At 34.0% G+C, this 25,878-nt stretch overlaps 2 protein-coding genes across 7 annotated transcripts in view; one reads left to right on the top strand and one right to left on the bottom strand.

Moving 5' to 3' along the window:
- Positions 1–321: 321 nt before the first annotated feature.
- TRMT10A (tRNA methyltransferase 10A) lies at positions 322–16,658 on the bottom strand. Of its 5 annotated transcripts, XM_023220171.1 has the most exons (9): positions 16,514–16,622; positions 13,544–13,577; positions 12,086–12,293; positions 10,975–11,137; positions 10,284–10,355; positions 8,848–8,922; positions 6,497–6,646; positions 3,626–3,731; positions 322–2,097 (listed from the first exon to the last, which is right to left on the bottom strand). In XM_023220171.1, the coding sequence occupies exons 3-9, from the start codon at positions 12,268–12,270 to the stop codon at positions 1,829–1,831; spliced, it is 1,020 nt and encodes a 339-aa protein (XP_023075939.1). In that variant the 5' UTR covers positions 12,271–12,293; positions 13,544–13,577; positions 16,514–16,622; the 3' UTR covers positions 322–1,828. The 5 variants fall into 5 exon arrangements, with proteins under 5 accessions (XP_023075939.1, XP_023075937.1, XP_023075940.1 ...); XM_023220169.1 differs by lacking the exon at positions 13,544–13,577 and having other exon boundaries at positions 16,514–16,658; XM_023220172.1 differs by lacking the exon at positions 13,544–13,577 and having other exon boundaries at positions 12,086–12,282; positions 16,514–16,633.
- A 24-nt stretch (positions 16,659–16,682) lies between these two features.
- The window catches only part of MTTP (microsomal triglyceride transfer protein), a 58,052-nt gene continuing 48,856 nt past the window's right edge, over positions 16,683–25,878 (top strand). For both annotated transcript variants that reach the window (XM_023220077.1, XM_023220078.1), the window contains exon 1: positions 16,683–16,842. The gene's annotated coding sequence lies outside the window, so the exon portion shown is untranslated. The remainder of the gene's footprint in view (positions 16,843–25,878) is intronic.

Below are 25,878 nucleotides of genomic sequence, written 5' to 3' on the forward strand. Positions count from 1 at the left end.
GAGGAAGCATGGCACTGGGACATTGTGAGTCTAGACATTTAGTTTCTGGAACTGTTAAGACAATAAATTTCTGTTGTTTAAAGCCACCCACTTTGTGGTAATTTGTTATAGCACATCTAGGAAACTGATACAGAGTTTTTTATAATTAATAAAAATTAAACTTTTATTTGGAATGATTTTCCCCCACCTTTCATAATTAAACAGTGCCCTATTTTACATTACATAATTTAAATAAAAGGCATAATATTTCATGCTAATAAACCACATTTACTCAGAAAAACATGAACCTTTGAAAAAATACAACTTAAGACATAAGCTTTGTTATTTTAAAATTGTAGGGCTTGTCTTTACTTACATATCTTGCCTATAGACCTCACCTTAAAATAGGTAACTATAATAGATTACTAAGAAGAAAGTAACAAAAATAGACAGTAAATATCAGTACTAAATCCAATAAACTTTCTGTGTGTGTATATATGTTAGTATGTAACATATATAGTATATTACACATTTTTAAAATACAACTTTTATATATGAAAAAGAAGACAAAAGAACAGCAACTCATTTTACCCAAACTCAATGAAGGCTACTGAAATCTTTTAGCTGTGACAGAGACCATTTTACCTTAAACATTTAACTGCATATACAATTACTGATAGGAAACTAAAACAGCTCCCTTTTACACTATTATTTTTTGCCAACATTCCCATACAAATGTTTAGTTAAGGATTTTTGTACTTAATAAAATTCAAATTGTTCTTAGGGTGTGCAACACAACCATTCAAGTAATACAATAAGTATTCAGTATTACAGAATAATAAAGTATTTCAGTATTATTCAAGTAATACAGATATATGGCAAATCAATCATGTTATCATCAACTAATACTGAGAACCACACATGATGAGAACAGATGTAAATATATTTACATGCATATTTTCACATGTGTATTTGATTTATAGAAACATACATTAGTATGCATATTCTTATAGGAGAGGAGGCAGATGCACATATAAACTTTATTCATCTTAAGAGCCAACAAATTAAAAATATATATGGAAAAAAAAAACACAGCTGCTAAAAGCTGTTCCATTTTAAATGCAGTTAAAGACAAAATTGATCTTTCAATAGCAACAGCCTTACAAAATAATTTAGTCTGCAAAATTCAATTTTATAATTGAAGTAACTTATCACCATTGTAAGAATTAAGAAAATGCATTAAAGAGATTCTTAACTCTTCAGTAATTACTTCAGAACCATAAAAAGGCATCACAAAGAAGGAACAGATATGCGTTCCATAGTCCAAAAGAAATGAACTAAGTCTATCAAAATGATACTTCTTCCTAAAATTACTACATTTCTTTCAAGTAACTAAGTTAAACATAAAAGCTACAAATAGAGGGTAACTTACCATACACAACATTCTGATAGACTGACAGTATACTTATGAATATGTGCCCTCACAGATACGCAGGCAATAGATCATAAAATGTTGATGTGACTATAAAATTAAAAAACTGAAAGGTCAGAAGGCACATTCTAAAGAATATGAAAATATATTAATAAAGTAAAATTATCTAGAAACTACTATTTGAGGCTTTAAAAACAAAACAAAAAAAAATACACATTTAAATCTTCTTATTCTAAATCAAAAATATTTTCCTACAAAGTTTAAAGGGCTTTTTAATTATTATTTAGGTCCAAAAAAAAGTTTTTAAAATTCACAACAGAAATAACAGAAAATAAAATGTTCTTCCAATTTCAATATTCTATACAGCACCTCGCTTTCTCCTAATTTTTCCTTAAACTAAAAGGAAACCAGGTAACATTACTGTGGCAGAGAGTTCACTGTAGATTCGGTGTGATTTTCCTTATCCTGCTTTTCTTCACGTGGTGAATCTAGTTCATTTCTGCTGTATTCCTCCTCACTGGAATCACTGTCCGATTCACACTCCTCCATCCTGACAGACTGACTGTCATGAGAAGCACTTTCACAGGTTTTGTCTGTGGGAACAGCTCCTTTCCGTTGGGGCAAGATAGTGAAAAATGCTTCTTGCCAGTCTCTTGTTTCCAGGTATTCCAGAATAATCTCAAACACTGCAATAAAGACAAACTCCATACATTTCTTAGCCAAGTTCATCACAATGCCGCACGATGTCTTTTAAAATACATTATCTTTGTGTTAAGAGTGCTAGTTTGTCCTAATAACTACTTTGTTCTTATCTCTTCTTTCTATTGTCTGTCAAGCCCAATTTGCCCCAAGTACTCAAGCCTGTTACCTCTTATCTAGCTTTTTCTCAGTTCAGTTCTTAAGCACTCAGAAATTTACCAGTATCCCATGTCAATTATAATCAATAAAGACCTTTTCAGTTTCTCTCCTACTCTTTTTTAGCCCCTTCACGTCTTTATCCTTTACATGCTAACAACCTAGTTAGCATTCATTTAACTTTCTTCATGTTTCCTGTAAAGAGCCACTCATGCTAGGAGCTCCTTGCCTGCTTTTTTTATTTTGTTTTTCTTTTCCCATTGGTTGTAGTAGACAGTATCAATATTGTCTGCAGGGTAGTCACATCAGCATACTGCTGAAGGGCAAACCTGAATTACTTTGTGGAAAAAGTAATTTCCACTATATATCAAAGGTTTTAGAGGCAATTCATTTGTTGAATCAATAATTTCATTTTTATAACTCTCTAGAACCTGCTATATAGAAAGTATTTAGTGTATAAGAAGTTTAATAAGTAGTTGTGTATTGACTAAAAACTCGGCTTAAAATTTTTTTAAAGCAAAGTCAAGGCAAAGACAGGTACAAGAATGGATATGTTATTTGCAACAGCAAAAAGAAAAAAACACAATTCAATCATAGCAGAATGGTTAAATTATTGTATATTCAAATGATGGACTATTACATAGCTATTAACAATAAGTTTTTAAATTAATTAATTCATTTGAGACAAGGTCTCACTCTGTCACCCAAATTGGAGTGCAGTGGCACAACCACGGCTCACTGCAGCCTCCACCTCCTGAGCTCAGGTGATCCTCCCATCTTGTCCTCCTGAATAGCTAGGACTACAAGTACCCACCATCACGCCCAGCTAATTTTTGTGTTTTTTGTAGAGATGAAGTTTCCTCACGTTGTCCAGGCTGTTTTCAAACTCCTGGGCTTAAGCGATCTGCCTGTCTCGGTCTCCCAAAGTGCTAGGATTAGGATTACAGGTGTGAGCTACCGTGCCTGGCTACCATTAACAATTATTCAATGACATGAAAAAATAAAGTCATAAAGGAGAGAAAATATCCCAGATTTATAACATTGTACGTAATATACTAAAAATCCAATTACGTAATAAATAATAATATATATACATAGGAAAAGAACTAGAAGTCAACACCAAAAAGTTAATACCAAGTATTTCTGTGTAGTAAGACATAGCTAATTTTTTAACACTTTCGTACATTTTCAAAATTTTCTAATACGCATTCTGTTACTTAAACAAATTATAAATGATCACGCTTTACAATTTTGTCTCCAGGAAGGTGTAATACTTTCTACCTGTTCAAATATTAAATGCAATATTCTTTCTCACAATGTTTGTTCAGGTATATTTTCAGTTTATCCCTTATAGCTTACCATGATTAACTGCCAAAACTTTTCGACTATTCATCTTCACAAAATTTCCAAGCGGGAGCTGTGCATGATTGATTCCATAATCTGATGCTTGTTTATATGTGAGTCCCTAAAACAAAGACACTATGACTTCGACAAGAACATTAAATTATTTAAAGTTTCTGTAATAGTATAAATAATTTTTAGATAAGATTTATAGTTCAGAGACTATTACCTGAATAGGGGGTATGTGCGTGTTTTACTGTTCATTTGGAAACATTCTCTTGAAAATACGTATAGTCAATGTGCAGAGCATTTGTTTGAAGCTCCTCAAGTTACAAATGAGGAAACCAAAGACATGCTTCCTGCCCAGTTACAAAGCTCCTCAGCAGCAGAACCACACAAAAATGTGGCTCACATGTCTCCTGATTCAAATAACCTTTCCCCATTCTACCCTGCCTTTATCTCAGTTTTAAATACAGTCAGTCCTGCACTGCATAATGAAGTCTCAGGCAACGACAGATTTCATTTACAGTGGTAGTCCCATAAGATTATAATGGAGCTAAAACATTCCTGTCACCTAGTGATTTTGGAGCTGTTGGAACATCATACTGTAATGCATGACAAATGTGTTTGTGGTCATGCTGGCAGAAACAAACCTTCTGCTAGTCACATAAAAGTACAGCACATACAATTATGTACAGTACATAATACATGACAATGATAATAATTATGTTACCTGTTACGTATTTACTATACTTTTTATCGTTAGAGTGTACTCCATCTACTCCTAAAAAAAAATAATAATTACATATAAAACAGCCTCAGGCAGGTCCTTCAGGAGGCATTCCAGAAGAAGGCACTGTTATCACAGCTCCATGCATGTCATTACCCCTAAAGACCTTTCAGTGGACCAAGATATAAAAGTAGAAGACAGTGATTTTGATGATCCTGACTCTATGTAGGCCTAGGCTAATGTGTGTGTTTCTGTCTTAGTTTTTAACAAAAAAGTTTAAAAAGTTAAAAAAAAAAGAGGAATTTTTTTTTTTAATTTTAAAAAGTTAAAAAATTAAGAATAGAAAGAGGCCTATGGAATAAGGATATATGAAGAAAATACAGCTGTATAATGTGTTTATGCTTTAAACTAAATGTTATTACAAAAGAGTCCAAAAGTTTAAAAAATTAAGTTTATAAAGTAAAAATGTTACAGTAAGCTAAGGTTAATTCATTATTGAAGAAAAATTTTTAAATAAATTTAGTGTAGAGTAAGTGTACAGTATTTATAAAGTCTACAGTAGTGTACAGTAATATCCAGGTCTTCACATTTATTTGCCACTCACTGACTCACCTAGAGCAACGTGTAGTTGTGCAAGCAGCACTCATGGTAAGTGCTCTATACATGTATACCACATATAATCTGTATTTTTAAAATCTTTTATATCATCTATGTTTAAATATGTTTAGAAACACAAAGATTAACAAACATTATGTTACAGTTGTCTACACTATTCAGTACAGTAACATTCTGTATAGATTTGTAGTCTAGGAGCAATAGGCTATGCCATACAGCCTATGTGTAGTAGGCTATACCATCTAGTAAGTACCGTCCGTAAGTACACTCTATAATATTGGTATCGCTTAATGATGTAATTCTCAGAACATATTCCCATTGTTAAGCAACATACGACTGTACTTAAACTGAATTCCTATAGAATCACCATCATTCTTCCCATAAATGTAAAAAAAAAAATTAAATTTCCAATAACACTACTTTGCACAAATGGCAAAGACAAGTTAAATGAAAACTTGAATTGAGAAATTTTAAATAACTGACTATAAGTTTTATTTTTCCCTGTCAATTAAAAAAATACAGAATATGAATTTCATCTCTTCTCAAAATTAAAATCTTTGAAGCCTATGTCTAACCAGAACTGAAATGGTCAAAAAACAGAGTACAGGAGAAAGAAAAGCTCAATTTCTCAACTGATGGTTTGTATACTTGGTGGTGGGGGGGCAAATAATAATAGATTGAAGCAGGTGCTTTTGAAAACAAAATTGTTTTAGTTCAGAGAAACATAAACATGAGAAAGAATGCAGTTCTATATAAATAACAAAATAGAATTTTTCCACAAAGAAAAAAATAAAAAGGCTAAAGATCATTCTGATAAAATTCCCTATGATGCAATAGAGCTGCAACTGTTCAATGGGTAGCCATGTGTGACTACTTAAATTTAAATTAATTACAATTTAAAAAATTCAGTTCTTCAGTCATACTGCACACATTTCAAGTGCTCAACAGCCACAGAGCTAACATACTGGACAAGCAGATATGAAGAATTTTGCATGCTGCAATGTAACTGGCAAAGTACAAAATGACATTTTCTTTTAGAAAGTGCTTTTCTGTAATTTTTCATCCAAATTAAGGTATGGATGGGAAGAGAGAAAAGTATAAATGAAAGAGAATAGAAAAAACATCCCATGAAAATAACATATTTAAAAACTAGTTAAGTTTTAAGGGCTTAGCAACTGATTAGCAGCAGATTCTTCTATCAATAAAGCATAGCATTTAAGCATGTGGATGGACTCCAGAGCAATCGGCCTGGTTTCAAATAGCTGCTCTGTCATCTACTACTGTTGATTTTAGACTTAATTTCTCTGTGCTGTGAATTCCTTACCTGTGGAATGTAGATAACAATAGCACTAATCTCACTGGATTGTAGTAAAGATTAAGCAAGCTAATGTATTGTGAAATACTTTGCTTAGCTCAAAAGGTGACTGACGTATAGTAGGCACTCAATAAACATCAGCTATTGTTAGTATTATTGTTACTTTCAGGAAATGGTGATATATCGATTTTAAGTACAAGCAAAAGCAAAAATAAAAATTTAATAGTACCTTGTGATGGTTGTGATCTACTAATCCTCCAATCACATAGGCCTTTGATTCATCTAATTCCTTCAGTATATTAGGTGAATCTGATGTAAGATAAATCAGGTCTTCTTTTTTTATGAGTTCACTATAGTGCTCTGGTTTGATATGGATATCCTTTAAGACAATGGGGAAAGAGATTACTAATTAATAGGATCTTATGAAAGTTGGCTAAAAATGATTATTCTATTTTCCCAAAACAAATCCATTCAAAAACATATGAAACAAAGTTTGAAAGAATCTAATTACAATGCATTATTTTGAATTTACAACATCAATTTCTTATCATCTCACATTTTGATCGCTTAAATAGCCTCTTAATTTTATTTCCTCGTTGTTGGCCTCAGACCCCTCCAACCTACTTCCACACACTGACAGCAGGCTCTAAAAACACTACTTTTAATGTTTTATCTTTTTCTGTGGGATAAAATCTAAACTCCTTAATTTAAAAACTCTTTCCTGAATATAGCACTAATCTACTTTGCCAACTTTATTTCCTGTTCCAACAAAACAAATGCATTTTTACTGCCACATATTTGCTTACATTGTTCTACGACGAAAGAATGCCTTCTCCAATTACTTCCTCTCCATCTACATGAATCATGAAAGGGAAATAGCTGGCCAGGAGCAGTGGCTCATGCCTGTAATCCCAGCACTTTGGAAGGCTGAGGTAGGTGGATCACAAGATGAGGAGTTCGAGACCAGCCTGGTCAACATGGTGAAACTCCGTCTCTACTAAAAATATAAAAATTAGCTGGGCATAGTGGTGGGTGCCTGTAATCCCAGCTACTCAGGAGGCTGAGGCTGGGGAATTGTTTGAATCCAGGAGGCAGAGGTTGCAGTGAGCCGAGATCCTGCCATTGCACTCCAGCCTGGGTGACAGTGCAAGAGACTACGTCTCAAAAAAAAAAAAAAAAAGAAAGGGAAACAGCTTATAGATTTAATTAATTCCACGTATCTGTTTCTACAAAGAGATACACATTTGAAAACTTCTTTACCAAAATTGTCAGGTCACAGGTACAAAATTGAACAACAGCTGGCAGTCATGATTTTGTAAGCCACACTGATTGCATAAAAGATGTATCACCAGGCTCAGATGACATTTATCCATAATTTTTAATGAAACCAAGAATGAAGCAAAAGAACTCTCTACTAAAATATATAATTAATAAATAGCCACTTTTCTGGAAAATGTTATATTATAAATTTAATAAAGGCCCCAAGAGGAACCTGATTAATTACAGACCAATGAATCTCAAGTCTCTCTGGAAAGCTGATGGTATAAATGATAAATTAAACAAGTTGCAAAATAACTAAAAACATGCCTTTTTTAATTTATTACACTACTTCTTGGAAAAACCGGTACAAAGGTAGGATTTGATAAATATATTGTACTCAAAAACTTAAAAGCCTTTGAAAATGTTTCATATCATAGGCTATTAACAAAATAAATGCCCTCGTTATGGAATTAGTGAGTGTGAAAGGGAAAATGTGTCACTGAGAGAACTGACTTTGAGAAAGAAAAAAGGTATAGGATAACTCAGTACTTCTCTAAATAGGATCAAGTTCCTCAGGGACTGGTACCAATTCCAATCTATTTAGTCACCTTTACCAATGACTGAGAACAATTTCGTCCAATAGAAAAAACTGTGAGGCCACATACACAATTTTAAATATTCTAGCATCCGCATTTTTAAAAATGAAAAATAGGTGAAATTAATTTTAACAATTTATTTTATTAACACAGTATACCCAAAATTTCATCATTTGAACATATAATAAATATTTTAAAAATTATCTAGGAGATATTCACATTCTTCCTCTCTCTTCTGTGGTACTGAGTCTTTGAAATCCTGTATGTATTTCACATTCATAGCACATCTCAATTCACAATTCAGACTGTCACATTTCAAGTTCAATAGCCACATGCAGTTAGTAGCCAGCACAGGGTAAGAAGAAACAGAATGCAGGCACACTTCCAAAATTTAGAGCGACTTCATTTTTATAGGTAACATATAATGTATAACTAGTATGCCAGGGAGAAATGATATAAAAGCCCTTAAAATTATTTCTTTTTACGAATATGTTTTAAAAGTTGACCATAAAATAGGTAAGATTTAATGAGAACAAATACAAGCTACCAGATATCTCACTCCCTTCTTCAGCATCTCTGATTTGTAATCTTAGACTTAGGTTCAGAGATTGCATCTAGAGATTGTTGTGTTAAGTAGCATTATATAGAATTTAGGTACAAAATGTAGACCTTTAGAAACATAAAAATACTTGGAATTATGTGAGAGTTTATCTGTTTTAATTACCTTCCAGTTGACCCATCCTTTGTCATTTTCATCCATGTTCTTTTTCAGCTGGCCTCCATGGCTTGTCAAGTAAAACTGATAAAAGATTTGTAGGTATAGAAAGAGAGAACAAATGACCATTTAAGTCTAATGTTTTATTTCTCTCATCTACTCATCTGATGATCAATGAAACGCAAAATATATTCTCACTTATCTAGAAAAAAAAATTTGTGACATGCTTTGAACATACAATAAACTGTGGCAGAAATAGTATGTTTCGTGTGCATGTTTCATAACCCAGTAGCTGCAGTATCCCATTTACATTTTCATCCCAAGTAGTTATAACATGCCTGTACCTTAATCATCACTTGTCTGCAAATTCCCTGCTTCCATGTCAAGTTCTCACTCCTCTTTTTTTTTTAAACAATACAAAGTCTTGATAATTTTTCTTTGATTCTAAACCCTGATACTTATTTAAGTTTGAATCATGGGTAAGAAGGGGTCTACTACAGATAAAAATGGGGATAAAAGGACTATCATGAAACTATAAAACAAAAAGTACAAAATACAAAAATTTAAAATTACTATTATTTGGTAAAAACAAAATATCTAACCAAAATATATTAACAGTTCCTGGTTCTTAACATCAGTGAGCCAGTATTAATTTTTAGGTCACTTAGAATTCCAACAGAAAGATGTTATTCTTAACAGTAGCCAAACAGTCTCACAAATCACTCCCTCATCTCAGCTTAAAAAAGACTTGACAGGAGATCGAGACCATCCTGGCTAACACACTGAAACCCCGTCTCTACTAAAAATACAAAAACTAGCCGAGCGAGGTGGTGGGTGCCTGTAGTCCCAGCTACTCGGGAGGCTGAGGCAGGAGAATGGCGTAAACCCGGGAGGCAGAGCTTGCATTGAGCTGAGATCCGGCCACTGCACTCCAGTCGGGGCGACAGAGCGAGACTCCGCCACAAAAAAAAAAAAAAAAAAAAAAGACTTGACAAAACTCTCAGTGACTCAAAAGAAAACTAAAAACCTTTAAGTAGACAAAACCTAGCAATACAATAGATACCATAGCTTATATCAAGCGGTGGCAGCCACAGCTTCTGCCTCTCCGTCCAATCTCTCTCCCACACTGGAAGTAACTGTAAACTGAGAAACTGGTATAAAAATATATGTACATCCCATAAAGAAGATATTCAACTACAGGCAATGAAAAGGCCAATTTGTATAAGACTGATGATTACTGGAAAGAGCGTGTCTAAGATAACATATTAAAAGATGTTTAAAATATTTCGCTTTATTTTTGTCAAAACAGAAAACATTTTTCAAATAGGCATTAAAAAAGATTATTTGTAAGACTCCTGCAAAGACTATAGGAATTATCTATGTCTTTTGCCACAAAAGATATAAAAGAAAACTAGAGTCTGCTTTAAATTAATCTTCAGACATACCTGCACAGGATGCAGTGCCCGTCGATTTTCTGCGTAACATCGTTGAATCTGCTTATGAAGTTTCTTTATGTCCTATTACAGAGTTCAATTTTTAAAGCAAAGTTATTAAAATTGTCTATGGCCATTCCATGATCTTAAAGGAATGGAACAGGCGGAAGGGATGACTATATACATACAATTTTTCTTCTTAAATACAAATGCATTCTGATAAATGTTATTTGATTTCCTTACATTAACAAAATTACTGTAAGTTAATGCTCTGTAAGTGACCCATTATTACGTATTTTGTATTTATTTAAAATGCTAGTTCATGAAAACAGTTACTGTCTTAAAAGACAACAACAAAAGACTTTCAGAGCCATATTACTATTTTCATGTTTTACCAACAACACTGGTAAAACCCCACAGATCTTTATGATTAATAAGTGGTTAATTCAGTTCTGTCATCTACACTGTGAAGTGTGTGTTTGTCTCTCCTGTCTGCACATATACTGACACATACACATATAAATATACATATTTATTATATCAATGCAATTTCCTAGCTAATTTAACTTACGGGAAAGAAATTTTGAAAAACTTAAGATTCATTTCAATACACAAATTTATATAAAAGAGATATTACATATTAAAACAGAAATGATTCGATCTAATTCATATACACGATTTTTCTGACAATGATTCATGATACCTTTAATACCATCAAGTCATCAAAACTACAGTCAATAATAAGGCGAAGGGTGCTATGAACAACATCTCTTCGAACACGTTTTCTGTCATTTCCATCTGAGTTTGATTCCATTTGACATTGTCGCTCTAATTTTTTCCTCTTGCGTTTTTCTTTCCGCTTTTGTCTAAAAATTAGTAATTGAAATAACATTTTGTTATTGTGTATTCAGTTATTCACAACTCTTCTATATAAACAATAACTGCTAAAAATCATCAGGTTAAGCCATATGAAATTGTCACTTCTGTGACCATTCAAAAATGGTCAAGTATTAGCAGTTTTATACAGTACATCTAAAAGCTTCAGATAGGAAGGAAATGAGCTTCCAAAAATGATCTAAAGCTTTCTGTCTAAATCCTAACTATACTACCTGAATAGCTTCATTTGTTATTGGTATCATATTATCCCTAAGAAAACCCTCTAAATACTGAGTTTGAGTTGCATTGAATTTCACTTTCATAATTCACCTAGATGATTTTTAAGCCACATTTATAAGGTACAGAAAAAAGCAAAATAAAATTGTTCATTAAAAAAATTACATACTTTTGCTCTAATTTATACCAACTATAGTTTATTTTCTCTCCACAAACTTTGGCATTTATCATAGTAACAAATTTAGACTAACTGTTTTCACCAAAACCTGCAATGGTTCTTGTGGCAAAATCAGTGTTAGGCCAAAACCTGATCTTTCTGAGTTGGCTGTTTTTATTCCATAACTAGCACATGGACACTAATTACATCCCTTATCTAAGTCAGTTGTTTCAAAAATTGTGCTGCTACTCATAATAAGGTTCTGCATGAGAAAAAGTGTTGAGTGCAAGATCATCAACAGTGCTAAAAGATACCCCAATAATAATGTTAAAAAATAGTCTTAACAGCCAGTTGACAGTGTTAGCTAACAATATACACTTTTAGCTTCAATTTTTTTCTCTTGCGTTTTCCTTTCCGCTTTTGTCTAAAACTAGTAAATGAATTTTAAGTAACAAAATTACATTTAATATGCCAAAGGGCTATGCAAGGTCTAACATTCCATATTTCTAAATAGGAAGAGAGCATATACATTTGAAACACATACTTGCGGAGTTCCCGTTGCTCTTCCCATTGTTTCTGTTTTATTAGTTTTTTCATTTGTCGTTTAGATATTGGTTCACACCCTTCACCTAATCTTGGCTTCTGGCTTTCCTCTGGATGTTCATTTATGCCTTGCTTTTTGTCAACATTAGAAGTTTCAATAAATGCTGGCAACATTTCAGATGACATTATTTGGTGCCTCTGAAAAACAACTTTTGACATGAACAGATAATTTACAAGCACAAAAAGTTAAAAAACTCAATCAATATGATTAAAGTTAAACCATACAATAAATAGAAATAAAACTTTAGACAAATAAATGTCATTTATTGGTAACTATCATTTAAATACCATTTAATATAAATTAAATATCATTCATCAGCAATGCTAGCAAAGGTCTAAAGAAATGGGGTGTTTCATATACTATTGGTGGTCATGGTACAATTTTTCCAGAAGGCAAGACATACATATGTTTTAAGAGCTTTAAAATCTCTATTTAGACACCCTTTGACCCAGTAATTTATTTCCTTAGATTTCTGTAAATAAATCAGAAATGCACACAAAAATGTACACAAGAGTACACGCAATGAATGCAGTGTTAAAAAACAGTGAAAAGTTAGAAACCTCCTGAATGTCAGTGAAAGGAAACTAAACAATTATGGTTAATCTATAACATGGGCAAGGAATACTAAGCAGCCAGTAAAACGTATATATCCAAAATTATTTAGTAAGGGGAAATGGTTATATGTTAAATAAAACCAAATAAAACAATATATACGTTACGACCAACTTTTTAAAAAAGGTATACACACACATTTAATTCTTACCCACAGTTTTCTACATTTTCTAAAGTTATGTAATGAAAATGTTTTTAATAAAACAAAAAATTTTAAAAAGAGACAAAAAGCATCTTTTCTATAGTCTTCTTTAATGCTGTAGAATGAGGGAAACTATGAAAAGACAGAACTGATTTTTAAAACTGAAATCAATAACCAGGAAATAAACTCACTTGATACAAATTAAAAATAGGGTAATCTGAAAATGACTTTAAAATAATTTTGGCTGAAACATTTCAGAGAGGTCATAAGGGAATAATAACTATAAGAACAAAACAGAAAATTGTGATATAAAAGCAGACTTTACTAAAAAGCAAAACAAGAATCTGAGAAAAAGAACAATTTGAAAACTAGGAAATGAAGACATAAAAAGTTCAATAGAAGAGACAAACTCCAGATTACCTGGAGTCCCAAGAAGTAACTGATGACTTAGAAGACATCCTGACAATCTGACTCAGGATGCAGATAAAAATAGAACAGAAAAACAATATGGAGGAGCAGTAAGGACTTGGATAACAGAATGAGAGAGATAAAGGAAAAAAAGGTAATTAGAGATAAACATATAGCCTTGAATGCACTTTTTTTTTTTTTTTTTTTTAAAGCTAGAAAGTAAGGTAAGCACTCACTTTAAGAAACTGGAGGTGGGGAAACTGAATAAGCCTAAAAAGAATACATGGAAAAAAAATTTTAAAATATATAAAAGATTCCCTGGATCACTTTTATTTTCCTTTCTTTCAATACACAATACATTAAATAAAATTCAGCAATGCAGGTATCCAAAATAATACCGGGTGGAAGAAACTGAAAAGCACAATTAAAATTCACAGAAAACAAACTGCTCCCTTCATGAAATAATAATATTCCAAGAGAGCATTATTTTATCTGTTTATCTGTGCCATTATTTTCAGTTAGTTCTCTATTTTATTCAAAAACTGCACATGTTGATTAGCTCTATGTGAAGATTTGTTTTTTTTTTTTTTTTTTTTTTTTTGAGACAGAGTCTCGCTCTGTCGCCCAGGCTGGAGTGCAGTGGCCCTATCTCGGCTCACTGCAACTTCTGCCTCCCAGGTTCAGGCGATTCCACTGCCTCAGCCTTCTGAGTAGCTGGGATTCCAGGCGCGCGCCACCATGCTTGGCTAATTTTTGTATTTTTAGTACAGAAGGGGTTTCACCACGTTGGTCAGGCTGGTCTCGAACTCCTGACCTCGTGATCCGCCCACCTCGGCCTCCTGAAGTGCTGGGATTACAGACAAAAACCACCAGGCCCGGCCTACGTGAAGACTTTTTAAAAAGCAATTAATGTTTTACAGCTTATGTACACCAGGGGGAGCATTTGCTTTTCCTATCCAAGAAGTCTTCAGTTAAATTTAATTTGACCTGTCATAGTATAGCAACGTTTCAGTCTCTCAAATACAAGGAAAGGTCATGAGCTGGTCAACATCTTCATCTTCATCATCACCATCATCTTTTTAAAAACTATTCCTAATTAAGAAAACACACTGTACTAAGTGAAGTTTTTAGGCTTTAAACAAGCCAGGTGCACTGAGACAAATGCAACAAAAATAATGCCAGCTTGATACCTTATAAATTACTCCTTATAGTATACTTTACAAAGATATCTACCAACTCGCACTGTCTACATTATACAATAAGTATAATGTATATCTACACTGCACTATGTACTAGCGTGTTCAGATTACATGTTAAGCAAAACAGCATTTTATTAGGTATACTTGCTTTCTAATCGTTTTAGTTTGGGCAATAATTTATAAAATTCTGTGGCAGGTTTTCATTCCTTTTTCACATGCAGTGATGCTCACAGTACATTTTCATTCATTCAACCAAGTTCAACAAATATTCAAGAACGTATTTTACAGTAACTATAAAAATATTTGTGTGACGTCGGGCGCGGTGGCTCATGCGTGTAATCCCAACACTTTGGGAGGCCGAGGTGGGCGGATCACCTGAGGCCAGGAGTTCGAGACCAACATGGCGAAATCTCGTCTCCACTAAAAATACAAAAATTAGCCAGGCGTGGTGGTGGACGCCTGTAATCCTAGCTACTCGGGAGGCGGAGGCAGAAGAATCCCTTGAACCTGGGAGGCAGAGGTTTCAGGGAGCCAAGATGGCATCACTGCACTCCAGCTAGGGCGACAGAGCAAGACTCCGCCTCCTATATGTGTGTGTGTGTGTGAAATTTTACTTTTGCATAAAACTTAAAAAATCTGTAGGGTTCATTTGCAGATATAAGTTATCAGGTGGACTTACAAACTATCTCACATTGTATTTACACATCTTAGCACAGCTTAAGGCAAGGAGGATACATCCTAAATCAATGAGCACCAAAAGAAATAAAAAGTTTTTAAATACTGCATTAATTTATGGATTGGGATAAAATAAATATTCGTCGTAATTTATGACAGTCTCCCTTTCAGAAAAATCTCAACGAATGTGGGAATAATGCAGATTAGAATTAATGACTTGACAGCGATAGCGAAGGAATGTCCTTTTTTTTTTTTTTTTTTTTGAGACGGAGTCTCATAGGTCGCCCAGGCTGGAGTGCAGCGGCGAAATCTCGGCTCATTGCAACCTCCGCCTTCCGGGTTCAAGCAGTTCTCCTGCCTCAGATTCCTTAGCTGGGATTACTGGCATGCGCCACCACGCCCGGCTAATTTGTATTTTTAGTAGAGACGGGGTTTCACCATGTTGGTCAGGCTGGTCCCGAACTCCTGACCTCAGGTGATCCACACGCCTTACCCTCCCAAAGTGCGGGGATTACAGACGTGAGTCACGGCGCCTGGTCAGGAATGCCCTTTTTAAAGGCATGCTGGCTAAACGTGGAGCAGCGAAAAGCCCTTTGTTCACTTCAGTTATCAAGCCTTTTGAGCAGAGGGTTGGGAATGCAAGGGGCAGAGGAGATTCTTTCAGAAAGTGACAAGTAATGTGTTGCCATCCTCTTTATATCTCCAGAAAAACTCCCAAAATTTAAAGTAGTTCAGTGAAATCAAGTAACACTTCGATCTTTTTAAAACTGTCCTCAGCTCACAGCGCCTGCAGCAATTTCCCCTCGGGCTCTCTACATTACAGAGAGTTGTCACGTCAGCCCTATCGCAGGAAAAATGAGGTAAGGCAGCTTTAAAGAGGTAAAGCCTACGGTCTCTAGCCACGAAGTGGCAGGGTCATAACACGCTTTCCGGCCCTTTAGAGTACAGATTTTCTTCTCATTCTTTGCAAACTCACTTTTAACATACTACTGGCCGATGGCAACCCCAAAACACACGCCAACGAAAAGCGCACCACCACAGGGGCGGAGCCTCGCCCACTCCCCCTTCTACGCTTCCAGCCGGCGTACGCATTTCAGAGGCGGGATTAAGCTGCCGCTGGCGAACCAAGGAGCAGCTGGGTAGGCCGCGGGAGGCGCCTATCAACGACGTCATTTCCTTCAGCAACAGCGCCACAGGCACACCACTTCCATCCCACCGCTCCCGTCTATCCCGGAAGCCCTTGTTGCTAGTCGGCGGCTGCATGGCACGCGCCCCTTTGCGCCCAAAGAATATCATAGTGCGGGGGAGCGCCAGCCAGTGCAGGACACTTACCGAGCTGAGGAGTTGATAGGGAAGTGAAATCTCAGAAAGAAAGCCTTTCTAGGTTGGCCTGGTTACCGCTCACGCTTCCTTCCGCAGAAACTTCAATTCCCAGAGGCAGGGGCGGTAGTTACACAGTGGAGGCTACGGCGGTTGCGTCTTACGTCATCGAACTGCGCCAATTTCGAACCCGCAATGGGAGAAAGGGGAGGGGTTTATGCGGGGCGGGTTGTGGAGTTAGGGTTTTGGGAGTGGGAGGTAGTTACAGTGATATCTGTTTTCTCACGTTCAAGAAGTAAGTGTGTACCTGCAGACGTGTATTTATTCATTCATATGTTCTTGTGAGTATTGGATGGAGGAATTAAGATAGTCTCACTGTTAAAAATGCAAAACAACGAAGAAAGGCTTGTAATTTGTGTTCAAAATGAAACGCATCTCATGCCTATATTATTTTTAATTTATACAGAAAATTACCATATCACATGATTTTACATAGCTCAAGTGGAAAATTAAATTCGAAAAGTGAGTCAGATTCACAGTAAAATGCATTTAAATTTAGAATCTGTAAGGCTTTTTTATGGCTGAAGTAAAACAGCCATAGCTTTACTCTTTATTCATTCCTTGAGCTATTTTTCCTATGCTGTTTTGCAGAACATCAGATGACATTTCATTGTTTATAATACTTGACCTTATATAATCTTTTTGCTATATATAGACCATGTCAACTGAGAGAGAAATGAAACACAATCCCATAGATTGTCGTTTTCTATTTAGTTTTCCCCCCTCTACTTCTAATAGGTGATTATTGCAGAATTTGAAGATAAGAATGAGGTTTGCATCTTTGAATAGAAGACTGGCTTCTCATATAGAAATAATTTTGTAGTAAATTATCCTTGATGCTTGAAGGTATTTGAACATGTTTAAAGGCTTCAATGAATAGAAAATTAAATCCAGAATTTGAGGTTCTCTAAAAGAGCCGAAATTTCTTTGACTTCTAGTTACAAAACTAAAGTCAGTCTTGCCATAAGTGCTTAAATTTTACTTGAAACACTATGTCAGCTATAACACTGTTGTGAGTCCCTCTTCTGTTTCTTCCTCATCTCAAACCTAAAAGATCTTTGTTAACTAAGCACTAGCAAAAAAATCTGGATCCACTTCTGATCTGTTAGTAGGGCATCTTTTTTCAGCTGCCTCCATATCAGGGCAAAGAGTAGCTGAGGGAGGATTAGTAATTGGATATGTAGCCCTTCACATGTAGGTCATTAAATTCAGGCTGGCAAAGTAATGTGCCAAATCTTTCCACAGCTGTTCAGTTGCTCCTATGGGATCTGTTTTATAAATAATTATACATTTTTTTCAGAGTTATTACCTGGCATCCTTAGATATTTTAAGCAAAGTTTTAAAGCAAAAAAAACAAAAAACAAAAAACAAAAAACACTTCATATTCTAATAATGAAGTCAATAAATTTTCTTTTTGACATAGACATTTAACTTTGTAGTCACTTGGTGCAAAATTTAAAATGATTCTAGTATTAATCCAAAGTAAGCACCAAAAAAGCACCAGCAAAAAAGTCAATTTAACAAAAAATTGAAACGTAGAAAGTTTAAGAAGGTGAAATCATATGAAACAATATTTTCATTGATTTGTAAAATTTATGTATTTATTTGACACATGTATCGAGTTCTATACTTTTTGTGTTAGTACTGGTGATACAGAAATGACTAAGTCATTCTCTCTGTCCTTAAGGAATCCTTAATCTAATAGGGGAGCCAGCAGTAAATGAATACAACATGTACTTGAGATGCTTGTACTTTGAAAGAAGCAACTAAATGCTCCTTGAGGCAGAGGACATAGTTTTGGAGATTAAATAATTTTGTTTCATCTTGGAAAGTAAGTAGGAGTTGTACAGGTGTCAGAAAAGTAAAGAAGTTTAAGATTTGGGAACAGTAAAAGCAAAAAAGCGTGTCATAGTTTTGCACATAACTGAAAAGCTGTGGATAGAATGAGGAAGAAGAAGGAGATAAAAACCCTAAGGGCTTCTCTAACTTGGACAACTGTAGCAATGCAGTAACATTACCGGGGTCATTTAGGGAATACTGGAAGAAAAATAGGTTTTGAAAAAATAGTTTTGTTTTAAAATAGTAGATTCTGGGGAGTCTGCAGGACATCTGAGTAGAAACAGATTTTTAAAAGAATGAGCACATACTTGTAGTTTAAGCCAATATAAGAGGTTGAACTCAAAGAGATACTACTCCGTGGGTTACAAATGCATACTATCTACAGGGACTGGAAGGTAGCAAATGAGAGAAGCGTCTGGAAGCAAAGTATTACAAAACTGAGAATGCATTTCCTCTTTAATCAGGGTACAAGTTCCAAGAGAGAATATGAGCCTAATGGCACCAGAATATGAGCCTAATGGCATCATTTTTTAAAGAACAGCCGTAAATATGAAATCTGGTTTTAAAGTGTTGGCAGTTATTTAGTTTGTTTTAAAATACTGAGCAGACTAAATAAAATATGTCTGTGGGCCATATTCAGACAATTGACAACAGTTTGTTAAATTGGACCCTAGTTTGTAGAATAAGAAGGAGGCCACAGATAGACCTGGAGCTTTAGAACATAAAAATACAGTAATAACTATGATTATGAACCCCTCCGTAACTTCGATTTCAAAATATTGGGCAATCATTACAAATTTCATTATTTTAAGCTTAATTCTGATTTTAAGTCTTAGGATACTCTTCAGCAAGTTGGGAGTGAGGAGATGTGGAAATAGAATAACACTTGTGAGTACTTTAATTTCAGTCTAGGAAAGCCAAAAAGAAACCCATTTTTAAACATGACTTGAAACGTAGCTAAAAGGAAGAATCGAACACTCATCTATAATCATTTCAACTTGCATTTCGACCGACTCCAAAAATACAGAAAAAAAGTTTATTATGTATTTGTACATTTACATATACATACATATTACTCGTATCCTCCCAAGTAATATATGAATATTGAAGACTCTGGGAATATGATTAGAGAGGCAGTGTAGTCTGTGAACCTCCTGAATCTCCTCATAAAAACAGGTAAAGCATCTAGAATAGACAATAACAATCCCAGAAGATAGCTATAACATAACTAGGTGAAAAGGAATCCCTACAACCCTAAAAATATGAACAGGAAGGAGCAAACCCAACGTAATATCAGCAACTGTGTAGGAGGGAGTGGTGGGAAAACAACAGATCATCTGAAGACCCTCAGAATGGGAAGGCCCCAAAACTGCCAAACAAATAATCACTAAAAAACAGAGGAAACCAATGTGAGGTCGGCAGCAAAACTGGCAGGTTGTTCATCTGACTCTAAGCTCAGCTAAGTGTGAAGGCATGAGCAGGAGGGTCTGAAGCTGCTGGAGGGACGTGAGGCCTGTGAAGTCTCGAAACCAACAAACTGGATCTCCATTCTTGAACGTAGCCCAACACTAAGGAGAAACTGCTGAGAGTTGAATCCAAATTGAACAGAACAGAGACAATAGCGGCCAAGAAAAAAGCAGATGCAGATAATAGTGGGAGAATAGAGAGGAGACAGATCTCAGAAAATATAAAGACACGTGTGTCATTTTATGAAATACTAGAAAAGGTACCTCTAGAGCCATGAAACTGGAAAAGCTATTCTACCCAATCCTCCCTCTTAAAAATACAGCATAACTTAATTAGCCTAAAAATGCACCACAGAAAAGGATCGTGGTCAAATTTCATTTAAAGTTGCTATAATAGAAAAGAGAATATGAAGCAAAAAAAAAAAAAAAAAGGTGGATGAAAACTATAATACAATATTTCAAAACAGCAAATTTTAAATAATGAAAATATTGAAGAACAACAAAAATGAAAATGATTCAAAAATGAATATTTGAAGATGAATAACAGAACTCAGAAACAAGAAATATAGAAAGCACACCCATATATTCACCATTATACTGGAAGTTCTAACCAGTGCAATAAGATTTAAAAATAAAATAAAAGGAAGAAATAAAACCATTTATAGATGACATTAATATCTATCTAGAAAATCTCCAAAAATGTACCAAAAAAGACCTTCACTAAACTAATAAGCAATTATAGTAAGGCCTTGTGATATAAGGTTAACATGCAGAAGTCAATTGCCTTCCTATACAGCAGCAGGGCAGAACTGGAACTTGAAATTAAAAAGCAACAACCCCTCCAAAATGAAAGAGGTATAAATGTAACAAAATTTGAACAGAATCTACATGAAGAAGTTGCGAAACTGATGAAAAAAGTCAAAGAAGATCTAAATAAATGGAGAGAGATGTATTCATAGATTGAAAGACTTGATGCTGTAAAAAGGAGCCACTCTTGGTGTCCAGATCTTGGTTTCTAGTACAGTTCTTCAATAAAGGAAACCAGGGATTCTTGGAGAAGTGACTGATTCTAAGATTGGAGTAAAAATGTACAAGATGAGCTAGGAGCATCTTGCAGTGCCAGATAATAAGGAGATGCTAAAAACCAAAACCAGAATCAGAACCCAAGCAAAACACATTTATGGGTATGTCAAAGGAACACGGGGCCAACTGAAGGAACTCCCAGTGGCTAAAGATAGAACAATTGTAGCAACAAAGAAGGATTTGAGTATAACCTAAAGTATAAATTAAATATCCACAAGTCCTTATTGATATAGTGATTAAATAAATCAATGGGAAATTAAAGACAAATTTCCCATGCAGAGGAATTCAAATAATTTATGTAGCTACTCCACCCTCAAGGAGGAGGAACATAACTCCCAACCCCGTAAGTGTGGGATGTACATAGCACTTCCTTACAAAGAGCTCAGTATGAAAAAAAGGGAGGAAAAAAAATTAACTTTACAATGGAGAAATCTGACAACACTGCTCAGCCAGATGATCAAAGTCAATGTAAATAGAGATAAATCATGTTGATATTATGTACCTCTGATGTAATGTGGTATCAAGAAAATGGCACTTTACCTCTGTGGTCTTCCTCCTCCAAACTTACAACTTTAGTCAAATCATGAGAAAAATATCACAAAAATTCACTAGAGGAGTATCTTACAAAATATCTGCCCAGTTCTCCTCAGAGCTATTACAGCCAAGTGGAGCCTAAAGATACATGACAACTAAATGTGATGTACCCTGGATGGAACAGAAAAAAAGAATTAGGTAAAAACAAAGGTAATCTAATAAAGTATGAATTTTAGTTAATAATATATTAATATTGGTTTATTAATAATAACAAATCAACTACACTAATGTAAGATATTAACAGTAGAAATAACTGTGCAGGCTGCATGGGAAATCTTTGTATTATTTTAGCAATTTTTCTGTAAATCTAAACTGTTATAAACAATAAAACGTATTTTAAAGTAACATATACATTATAGAGTGTGAGAAAATATAACGGCAAAAAATGCAAACACAAACTATATTCCATCTCTCAGAGATAATAATTATTAAGGTGCTCAGTGAATATTGTTCTAATCCTTTTCTGTGCTAACATGTAGGTATATTGTTTAAACAAGAAATCTCAAACCATATCTACATCTGCTGTTTAACAGACTGTTTACTTACTAAGATATGGTAAATATACCATATTTACATGTTTGCATATTTACATATATCATATTATACAAAATATATGCTTATATAGTATTATTTTAAAATGGCTTAGTGGAATTCTGCTGAATTGATACACCATAATTTATTGAACTAATTTTTGTACTTAAACATTTTGGTATCCAAATTTTCACTATACCACAAAGGTCTTTGTGGTAACATTTTTAATGTTATTTTTGTGCACTTTATGCTAAACCCCACAAGACACTATTATTGAGAGCTAGTGTGTTTCTCCCCCGTACTTTCTTTGCTCTTCATCCCTTCTTGCATCTCAGATTTTATCTAGGGTCAATTTTTTTTCTAATTGAAGCAGATTTTTAAAGATATCATTTGGAGGGGTCCTTCAGTTGTAAATTTTCAGTTTTAATTTCTCTGGAAAATCTCTATTTCAAGTTTATATTCAAAAGACATTTACAGAATATATATAGAATACTAAATTCACAATTATTTTCTCTCAGCACATTGAAGACAACATTCTAATGTCTCCTAGTTTTCATTGATACTGTTAATAATTTAGTAGTTGTCTGCTGCTTTTTCTCCTTGAAAATCTATCCTCTCTATCTGGTTCCTTTAAATATCTTCTCTCTCTCTTTGATATTCTGCAGTTTAATTATGATGTGTCTACTTGTGTGTATGTGTGTATTAAAAATTATCCTGCTTAAAATTTATTGAGCCTTGTGAATCTGTGGATTGGTGTCTGTGATAGGCAGACAATGGCACCCCAAAGATGTTAAATGTCTTAATCTCCAGAACCTGTGATATTCTAAGTTAAGGTTGTAGATGAAATTAAAGTTCCCAATCTGCAGACCTCAGGGTAAAAAGATTATCCTGGATTATTTAGGCAGGCCCCGTATAATCACAAGGATTCATAAAATAGAAGAGGGAGACAGAAGAGATGGTCAGAGTGACATGAACTAAAAAGGATTCAGCTTACTCTTGCTGGTTTTGTAAATGGAAGAAGAGACCATGAGTCAAGGAATGCAGGTAGCTTCTAGGAGCTAGAAAAGGTAAGGAAACAAATACTCCCCTAAAGCCTCCAGAAAGGGATACACCTGCCAATACTTTCATTTTATCCCAGTGACCCCAGTGTTAGACTTCTGACTTCCAAGAGTATAAGACAATAAATTTGCGTTTTAAACCACTAAATTTTGTGGTAATTTGTTATGGTAGCTATGGAGAACTGATACAGTGCCTTTCAATAGTTCTTGGAAATTCTTCAATATATTCCCCAAATATTGCCTTTGCCCCACTCACTCTATCCTCTATATCTCTTGATCTCTCTTTAACATTTTTTATTTTCTTATTTGGGTAATTATTTAAAACAATTGACTTCTGGTTCCACTTCAAATAAATTCATATTTTTATACCTATATATTATGAATTCTTTCATAAATGTAATTGTTGCATTGCATATACTTTAAAAGGAAAATTGCATTTATGCTAGGATATAATTTAATTTAGGTTTTGAAATTTCTTTTTTTTTTGAATGTCCAATACATTTATTCTGATCAAAATTAAAATCTTATTGTATTTACAGTAGTCTACTAAAAGAGTTTCCATCAATTCTCTCCTTTAAATGCTAGCAATTCAGTTTTGTGTGGTCAAAGATAATTTAGAATCCTTTTATGCTAACTGATATGATACAAAGCCTTTTTTTGGTTGTTGTCAAATTTATATGCGTGTATATATGTATGGGGGGCATAAAATTTGGTTAATGACTCTATTTTGGAAAAATGAATGTTCTTTTTAGATTCTTAGATTCCCAGTGTTTCAAACCAGCTTTGCTTTTGATAAGGAATTCAATGAATCTTTATTTTCTTATAGAGAATTCTTTAAACAATACCTTTTAAAATAATGTATGTATTCCTATATAATTTTGCCTTGGAATAAAAAAAAAGTCATCACATTAAGAATATTTTTAACTTAAGAAATTTTTTCAAGATTCTTTCAAAATGCTAACTCTCTCATTGATTTGAAAATACTTTTAGATTTAAACTGTTATGACCATGTAGGGATAACTTAAAGTGTCCTTCTAAATTTTTTTTTCATTAATGTCATGCTTCTTTCTAAGAACAAAGTGTTTCAATGTTGTAAACAGATTTTTTTTTTTTCACATACCTTTCATACATCCTGACTTTCTATATCCAGTAGGGTAATACATTTCCTTCCAACCTTTAGTGGGGTGAAGTTCATTTGTCTTCTAATCTAAGAAAATACGTTAACTCCTAACAACCTCTGACACTCAACAGAAACACAACTGTACTTTGGAATTAATCATCCATCTTTATTTCATAGTCTCCTTATTTATCAATGTAAATGGAAGTATAGCAAATATTTCACAGTGTCATGTACTACCAAAGGAATTTCATTGCAATAGCATTGTTTTAAAATGTATCATTTGATTTTAATTTAACTATCATAGATCAACTTTTACCCCTGTATGTTCAGCCTGAATGTCTAATCACAAATTCACAAAAATCAAGGGCTCTGTTAGTTTTCACACAAAATTGTGATGACTTATTATAAAAACAGTCCCAATTAATAATTGCATGTCATCTGTAAGAAATCAATTTTTTTCTCACTTCCCACCTGTAATGTTTTCCAAGCAAACAGGAATACTTGGGTCTAGGTTTCAAGGTTTATTTTTCTATAGTCCTAAAATCACTTCAGGAAATTAATCTGAGATTCATTTATCTAATATGTCAAATGACTATTGTAAGGATTACTATAAAAATGTAAGGTGATTAACAAAGTATGTAATTGTTCCATAGATGGCAGCTCTTGTTTTTTTTACTGTGCTTTGCTTCACATGTTATGTAAAATAGCTGGTGAGTTTTAGGAGGTAGTGCTCACATACTTGCACAGTGTTTGCTGTGCTTAATCAACAGAGTAACAGAAGAGAATACTTCCTCGATACACAGAGTTCACTGAATTTGGAAAGGCTTTGGCATTCTTATTTCGTCTGTAATGAAACGATCTCAAGAAGTCTTTTCTAAATTGTCCTTATAAAAAGAAAATGTTGTAAGTTTATATTTTATAAAAGGATGATGTTATTTATAACCAGCAGAAGCAGCCTTATTTGAGCATCTTATGTTGAAACGACTACTTAAAACAGTGACTCATAGGAGCTTTCTAGTGGAAATCAAATGCTCAAATGAAACAGAATTTAGTTTGTTAGGCAATAGTGATATATCTTTTATTGGTTGGACTCTGGAAAACACTTGACAACGAATAGTACTTTACCCAAAGGACAAGTATCATGCACCACATAGTCTAACCACAAACATTAAAGGTCTTGCAACTGTGAGCCTCAAATGAAAATACGTAAGGACAGTTCTCATACAATCAAATATGATACAAACTAGCTTTTAATTTAAATAAATATGTAAATAAAGTTCAAGTGATTATAATGGCTTTATATCCCTATGTATGTATTACAGAAATTTTGGCAAACTGTAGAAATCTATTCAAATAGAAAGTAAAGCACTTTCACATTGCCATATATTCATAATCCCTATTATTCATAAAAACTTACATTTCTTTCACAAAGCTACTTTTCTGTTTAACTCCAGGAAAACGTCGTATTTATAACTTGAAGGTGATATTTCCAACCAACCAATTTATTTTTGCTTGCTACTATAGCTATATTTTTTATACAAAATTGTGATAGCAGGTGAAATTCTATTATCAATAGAACAGTTTTCATCTTTTGATCTTTATATAAAGATATTATTCAAGAGGAAA

Source organism: Piliocolobus tephrosceles, chromosome 3 (genome assembly GCF_002776525.5).
Source record: "Piliocolobus tephrosceles isolate RC106 chromosome 3, ASM277652v3, whole genome shotgun sequence".
NCBI classification, from domain to species: domain Eukaryota; kingdom Metazoa; phylum Chordata; class Mammalia; order Primates; family Cercopithecidae; genus Piliocolobus; species Piliocolobus tephrosceles.

Coding starts and splice junctions, on each gene's coding strand:
- TRMT10A (XM_023220169.1), bottom strand. CDS start 12,270: ATGTCATCTGAAATGTTGCCAGCATTTATTGAAACTTCTAATGTTGAC. Junction 8,923..10,283: donor GGGCACTGCATCCTGTGCAG/GTATGTCTGAAG, acceptor ATCTTTTATCAG/TTTTACTTGACAAGCCATGG. Junction 6,647..8,847: donor AAGGATGGGTCAACTGGAAG/GTAATTAAAACA, acceptor ATTGTCTTAAAG/GATATCCATATCAAACCAGA.